At 30.8% G+C, this 8,007-nt stretch overlaps 1 protein-coding gene across 1 annotated transcript; it reads right to left on the reverse strand.

The window, feature by feature from the left end:
- Positions 1-1,548: 1,548 nt before the first annotated feature.
- On the reverse strand, positions 1,549-4,347 carry LOC104112899 (uncharacterized). The gene is made up of 2 exons (XM_009622939.4): positions 3,956-4,347; positions 1,549-2,187 (listed from the first exon to the last, which is right to left on the reverse strand). The coding sequence occupies exons 1-2, from the start codon at positions 4,259-4,261 to the stop codon at positions 2,032-2,034; spliced, it is 462 nt and encodes a 153-aa protein (XP_009621234.1). The 5' UTR covers positions 4,262-4,347; the 3' UTR covers positions 1,549-2,031.
- Positions 4,348-8,007: the final 3,660 nt, after the last annotated feature.

An 8,007-nucleotide genomic window follows, 5' to 3' on the forward strand; every position in this document is an offset into this window, starting at 1 on the left:
TAGTAAACCGTAATAGTACAAGTGAAGAGAATATCCACTCTAATATTCTCTTTAATATCCTATTTCGAAAACTAGTCGTTATAACTTCATCAACGGTGGTTCACCTCGATCATTGTTGACATCTCGACCACGAGTCTCGTTGCTTCCTGGTCGACCTCGACTGACGACGACTCGAGGAATCTTTCTTTAATGTTATCTTATCTTAAATATTCTAGGGCATATTTTGACCCCTATAATTGTGTGTCACCAAAACAACTTAATAGATCAAGAATCAACTATAATACAACAATGTTAATCACTAAAATGAGTATTCTATAAATTAAAGATAATTATTCGAAGGCAAATTTGTTGTAATACTAGTTTGAGTGGAAGTTACATGTATCGATGAGGTAAGAAGTATAAGACAATTAAGTCCTTACAAGGTTATTAGAGATAAATCTGAATAAAAATATTTAATTAATAACTTGATAAAAATAATAATTAATATATATCATAAGTTAAATTAGACTAATATTATAAAAAATTTCAGTGTCAATATACATAACGTAAATCAAATCAATTTTGCTTTATTGGATAGTCATAGCTCTATCATCTTTGTCTCATCAATTATTGAATATCTTTATGAGCTTTAAAGCCTAAAGTTTATTCATGATGGTTCTTTAACCTTTCGAAGTAAACCACGAGCACCATATGGTACTTCCTCCCGTACACGTTAATTGATTTCTTTTTGTCGTTTCACACATATTAAGGAATTCATCTTTTAATATTAATTAACAATGAATTGATCATAGTCCTTAATTTATTCATTAAAAATATAACAAATACTTTTAGACTCTTTACTCTAAGGGCTACTTTGAAAAAAAATTAATTCCTTCTTAATATTTAAAAAAATCAAATATTATAGACCACAAAAAGGCCAAAAAGTCAAATAAAGTGGACCGGAGGGAGTATATTACTAATCACTACTCCCTCCGATCCATTTTAGTTGTCTTGTTTCTCTTGTACATGTCTCTTAAGAAATTATTAATAAGAGGCATTTTTGACTACTATACCCTTATTTAATACTCTTTTTTTCTAAGTTTTTTATGTTGTGTAGTCAACATTTTTACTTTTAAGAACATTTAATACTAAGGGCAAAATGGAAAAAAGTACTCTCTCCGATCCGTTTTAAGTGATTTTTTTGGCTCTTTTCACGCATATTAAGGAATTTATCTTTTAACATTAATTAACAATGAAATTGACCATATTAGCCATAATTTGCTCATTGAAAATATAACAAACTACTCATAAGTTCTTTATTCCAAGGGCAATTTTAGAAAGAAGAAGTTAATTCCTTATTGATATATGAAAAAAATCAAATATCATGAATCACTAAAAAAGCCAAAAAATCATTTAAAGTGGACCGGAGGAGTACTTAATTATACCAAACGACAACTATTTTGAACCAGATATATTTAGTAATCTGAAAAATTAATATGGACAGGAGGGAATAGTAGCATTAAAATAAAGTAGCCCACACTAATGACCAAATCAAACGGGAGCAGAAAATTAATCAAAGTGGGAAGTACAGAACCCACACTTCACCAAAATTTTACCAAAACAACTTTAAATTACAAGTGCCTTGTACCATTGGCCATTTCACACCTAACCAATGATAGTAAAAATATCTCACATACATTATGTAGTCTAATAGATGGTGTTTTTTTTTTTTTTTTTTTTTGATGGATAGACTAATAGATGTAATTGGAGTACAAGTTTCACCCCAAATAAAATAAAATAAAATAAAAACTTAAGAAACCCTGAAGAACTTGAAAAAGCTCACCTAAAAATTCAGTGTGTTTCAATTTATCGATAGTATTTATTCAGCTATGTCAACTTTAACGATGACATATTAGCTCGATTTTTTTGACGCCTTAAAATTAAAGTCGTCAACTTCTTAAGGAAAGGGCGCCCCATTTTCCTAACTCATATTTCGTACAGGAACTAAGTTTATTACTACTATAAACCATCTTCCTCAATCAATTGTAGTAATTAATGGGTGGGGAAAATGGAAGAGCAGAATTGAGATAACATCTTAGCCATATGAAACACAACGTTGCCACATCCATTTCCACCATTAGAGCTGCTGCTGCTCCTCCTCTTTTCTAATTGCAATTTGGCACGTATTTTGGTTTCACGTGAAGATTTCTGCATTTTCAAGAAACCAAGATTAAATAAGTAAGAAAAATCAACACATGGACCTACAAGGGTCAATGATTGAGTAGTAAGTACTCATTCATTCATGTCTTGAATTCGAATCTTGGGTATGAAGTCGTCTTTGTTACAGAACACTTTACCCTAATATGAAATTTTTCGATGCGAATTCAAATTTAATCGAACCCTAATACATATACTAGACACTGGGTGGGAACAAAAAAACTCATGGTAATTACTTATTCCAAAAGGGTGATCTATAGTCAAAGTACATTTGGTCAAATTTGCAAATTCCAACATTGAGAAATTTAAAATACAACCACTAAACAAGATATTTTCTGAATAAAATGCACTTGAAACAATGAGCTGTATGATACGATCATTAAAACATATCAACAGTCATTAAATGCCGTGGATACTTGATACCGATGTTAGTTCTTGTTTTTATTTTTTTATTTTTTTATTTTTGGGTTTTTGTGTAGAAAATAATTTTAATTTTTAGCGAATCTCTATTGAAAATAACCTTTTTACCCTCATAAATTAGGGATAAGGTTTACGTACACACTATCCTCCCTAGATCTTATTTGTGGATTTTACTGGATTGTTGCATTGAAAATAATAGGTTCAACTTTTAATACTTTTAGCATTGAACTTATTGTACTGTAAAAATTATAGATTCAGATCTATTACTTTTTAAAATTTTAATAAGTTTCTACTTTTTACGTATAAATTTATATTTTATGTTAAAAATTATGAATTCAATTAAACCCGTAGTCTTTCTACCAATGTATAAAACATTAACTCCAATACCCTTAACGCTAGGTTTGGATATATAGAATAACTCTGATATCATGTAAAAAAAGCTGAAATTTAAAGCAATTCTAAAAACTAACTCATGAGATAACGATCACCAAGATCTAATAGCTCATTCCTTCAACTGATATAGATAGAATATTCTAACATCTTTTGGCAACATTCATTATTGCAATCTAACCCTAAATGTTAAATGGAAACAAAATTATATCGTAAATCGATTTTCTCTCTCCAGTGCTCTTAGTTCCAACAAAACTCACTAATTAATTTGAAATGTTTCTCTAAAAAAAATAATGGCTGGTAGAGAATGTATGTTACGTGAAAAAGTAAGGTGAAATCACACTCTTGTCCAGCTAAAAGTCAATATATAGACTCAATGATATGTATTTCATTTTCTAAAGGGTCAAATTTATAACTTAGTTTATCAATTCACTTCCAAAATAAAATTAAGAATATCAAAAATTCAAAAAAATGCAGATCATATGCACTTTTAGAAATATAAAAAATATATTTGCCCTATTATTTATTCAAAATTAAAATCTTCTGACAATTTAAAGACCCCACAAGAAAAAGGAAGTACAGTAATTAACTAGATAAGATAACAATATTGCATATTCAGTCATTTATTTTTTAAATTCGATTAGGGACCTTAAAGTAACAGTAAAATTGTTTCAGTGTGACCTATAAGTTACGGTTTCGAACCGTTGAACCAACCACTAATGTTTGCATTAGTGTAAGCTGTCTATGTCACAATCCTTGAGGTACGTCCTTTTCCTGGATCTTGCGTGAAAGTTCACATGCCTTGGCTGCCCTTTTTTATCTTTTAAATTCCAATCAATTAATTTCTGAATTTAGTTTTCCACTGGAAATTAAAATCTAATTAATTTAGTGGATATACAAGAATTCCAAAAAAGCAAAAATAATTTTAGCTAGAGGAAAATGGACTTACAGATTCTTGAGGAGGTTCAGCAAGAAGAGAAACTCTAACAATAGAACCATCTCTTAAATTATAAAAAGATAAAGGCTGATCACTTTTCATTTTAATTGATTTGTAATAAAGAGCCAAATAATCATCTCCCCATGCTTTTTTAATCACTTTTTCCAAATCTTTTACTTTATCTGCTTGTTTCACCTCTGCATACATCTCCGACGTCGGCGACTTCACGTTTATCGTCAGTTTTCCTTCTCCGGTCGCCGGAATTTTCACCTGCAAAGATGGAGCTGAAGAGGAAGAAGAAGAAGAAGAAGAAACCATTTGCTTTTTTTTTTTTCCTTCTAATTTTCTGATCAAGTTTTTTGTGTCTTCTTTATGTTATGTTACCTAACTTACCTCTCCTTTAATAAATACAAGGCCTCTTCTAAATTAGTGTAAGTACTTTATTGTTCATATATTTATTACTGTGCTATCTTTGGTCCCAAATATTAGTAATTTAGGCCTTAGGGGAGCCGGGCGTTGACCCTACCTTATAAGTAATCGGATTATAACATCTTGGGTGAAATTAATATGTTTTAAAATAATTAACGTTATAGAAGAATTACAATATTAATATACACAGTGTAGTCTCACATAATCGGGTCTGACGAGAATAGTGTACATATAGACTTTATCCCTAAGTTATAGAAAAATTATTTATCACTGTTTTCTTCTTTGAAATTTATCGTTGTAGTGACATTAGTATAGTATTAATTAATTAAGATGCTTAAGAATAATTTAAATAAATACTTTTATTATTAAATATTAAATGGTTTTCGCAATGAACAGCAAAAACCTTTAAGAAATACTCTATCCGGTCTACTTTAGGTGATTTTTTGGGCTTTTTTCATACATATTAAAAAATTCATCTTTTAGCATTAATTAACAAATAAAATTGACCATATTAACCTTAATTTGCTCCTTGAAAATATAACAAACTATTATTAGGATCTTTAGTTTTACTCAAAGGGCAACTTTGAAAAGAAGAATCTAATTCCTTTTTGATATCTGAAAAATAAATATTGTGAACCATAAAAATAAAGTAAAAAAATCACTTACAGTGGACCGAAAAAAATATAATATTGATAGGCAATAATATTATTTATTTGAAATATCTTTGTTATTTTCCTATAAAAAGCAAATAGTCTTAAAGATTGTGTGAGTTAGGTCACTGGGGTAGTTGACTTTCTTCCATGTGTAACATGGTGGAATTAAAAAAGGCAAATAGTAAGGACCCCTTTACTTGGTGCAGAAATCAAGAATTAGAAAAAGCAAGGAAAAAACAAAGAAAAGAAGATTGCAATTTATGATAATCCCTAGTCTTAAGTATACCTGTTAATCGGGCCGGCCCAGCTCAATAACAGCCCGATACGCTAGGGGGTGGGATGGGTTGGGTGAGGGTTGGGGGAGTGGGAGAGAGTCGGGCTTGAACGAACATTTTTTGCTAACCGGTGCCCCGGAACCCGATTACCCTTTACCGGGTTTTTTTCAGCCCGGTTACCATCGTCAATTTTTTTTTTTTTAATGTTTTGACCGTTGGCAACGATCAAATTCAAAAATGATCGTTGGGCAACGGGGCCTTTTTTTGCAAAAATGGCCATTTCGGTCTACCGCCTTAAGAAAATAGTTCCCCCACCCCTAATAATTAAAATTTATAATTTTAACCTTTTAAAAATTATAAATAGCCCCCCTTCTTCTTTATTTTTTTCTCACAATTTGCTCTCTTACTACTCTAATTCTCTCTCAATTCTCTCTTGATAATATTGCTTATTGCTCTTAAATTCTCAATTACTTATTATTTCAAGTTTCATCAAATATTTACTTTAGACACTAGAAAATTATAATTATCAAAATATCAAGTATTCAAGTGAAGTGTGGTATCAATATTCAATATCATCAAATATCAAGTATCAGTCTATTAACTGAAGTTTGATATCAAATTTAGTGCGGCATCCGAAATCCCGGTACACTCGTTCCATCTCCTTTTCTTCTTTGGTGTATATTTTTATTTTATTATTTAGAATTATTAATTTAATTTACATAATGGATATATTTAGAGCAACCAAAAAAGTGTGTACCAGTAGGGGTGGTAGTAGTAAGAGTAAAACTTCTAAAAAATTAAGAGGTGGTGCTGGTTCTTCTAGTATCTTTACACATATTTCTGAAAGTTCACATGAAAATTTAAATATAAATTATGAGCAACTTCAAGAAAATTATGGTATAGATAATAATTTAGATGATATTCAATCACCTGATATCATTTGATAATGCTTCTAACAACAATGCTGCTATTATAATATTAAAATTACATCTACACCTACCACTTCCTGAAATATTTCATGTTAGGTGTGTATCTCATAATTATAATTTAATTGTAAAGAGTGGCCTTGAATTATTGAGAGATGAGATCACTTTAGTTAGAAGAGTTGATGGTGTAATTCAAGGAAATAATAGAAGTGCTAGATTAAATGCATTTAAGGAAAAATGTGTACAATATGGATTAAAACCAAAACTCATACCTGGAGAAATAATTACTAGGTGGAATTATACTTATTTATTCTTAAGATGTTGTCATAAATATAAAATGTCTATAACTGAAGTTGCTAATTCTCATTGTACCGATCCTAACCGTTTGTTAACGTCTAGAACTTGGGATGTCATTGAAGATGTTGTAAAAATTTTACAAAAAATTTATGTGGCTACACTTGAGTTTTCTGGAGCTTATTATCCTACTATTGCAAATGGTTTAGTTCATATTGCTGAAATTTCTCTTTTATCCATTATTTGAAGAAGAAAGAAGGATATTCTTCTATTGTTGATTCTATGCTAGATAAATTTAAGAAATATTTCTACCCAATTCTCCCTATTTACCTAATTGGTGTTATTTTAAACCCTTCTATCAAAATGACCACTTGTCGCCAATTAATCACTGCTTTATATGCTTATATGGATATTGGATCAACTGAAATCCCTAATGTTGAAACTTGTATTTCTGATCTACACAAACATTTACAAACTTTATATAATTATTATGCGAACATTGTTGATGCTTCTGCTGTTGTAGATGTAAATATTCCTTCAAGTTCAGTTTCAACATCTGCATCCGGTGTTTTGGAGAATAGTGATGGTGTTGAAAATTATTTGATTTGGTATACACTAGGAGAGCATCAACAAACTCGTAGCAGGAACATTGATGAACTCCAATTCTACTTGCAAAAGTCACTAGAGCCCCGCACAAAGGAATTTCTACCGCTGGGTTAATGGAGGAGCAACTCAAATCAATTTCCTATTCTTTCGGCCATGGCTTGAGACGTGCTAAATGTGCCGATCTCAACAGTCGCATCAGAGAGTGCATTTAGCCGAGTAAGGCAGCAATTAGGAGATACTCGTCATTCATTGGGCAGCAAACGCTTTGGAAATTCTAGTGTGCTTCAGAGATTGGATAAGATCAGAGCGGCGAAATCAAGGGCGTGAAGATGTAGATGAAGCGGATGACCAAAAAATTGGAGATATAATGGTTTATGGTTCAGTTTCAAGCAATGCCGGAAATCAAGAATCTCATGTTGACATGGATGAACTCACAAAAATAATGCAAAGCATGTGATGTACTCTTTCTTATTTTTTATAATTATTGTAAACTTTTAATTTGCAAGTTCAAAAATAAAAAAATCAAAATAGAACTTGCAAATTAATTTGAAGTATTATTTATTATTCAATAAAAATATAAAACAAAAGCCTTCGGAGTTTGATCCGTACATATTGCCTATCGGTCTTATTAAATAATTTTTTGTAGCCACTCACTTTCAAATTTTAATTTTAAAATTTTAAAATTCAAATTTCAAATTTAAAACTTTAAACTTAAAAGTTTGCAAACACTTAAGTATCAGTAAAATTGAATAAGAAAAAAAAAATATACAAAAAAAAAGTAACCCGGCCCGGTCCGGACCCGTTAAGCCCGAACCCGGACGAGCTCTAATTAGACCGGAATTTCCCAGCCCGGTACCAGCCCGTTTATCTAGCCCACTACC

The sequence above is a fragment of the Nicotiana tomentosiformis genome, chromosome 7, assembly GCF_000390325.3.
Source record: "Nicotiana tomentosiformis chromosome 7, ASM39032v3, whole genome shotgun sequence".
NCBI lineage: Eukaryota > Viridiplantae > Streptophyta > Magnoliopsida > Solanales > Solanaceae > Nicotiana > Nicotiana tomentosiformis.

Coding starts and splice junctions, on each gene's coding strand:
- LOC104112899 (XM_009622939.4), bottom strand. CDS start 4,261: ATGGTTTCTTCTTCTTCTTCTTCTTCCTCTTCAGCTCCATCTTTGCAG. Junction 2,188..3,955: donor CTGAACCTCCTCAAGAATCT/GTAAGTCCATTT, acceptor TTGAAAATGCAG/AAATCTTCACGTGAAACCAA.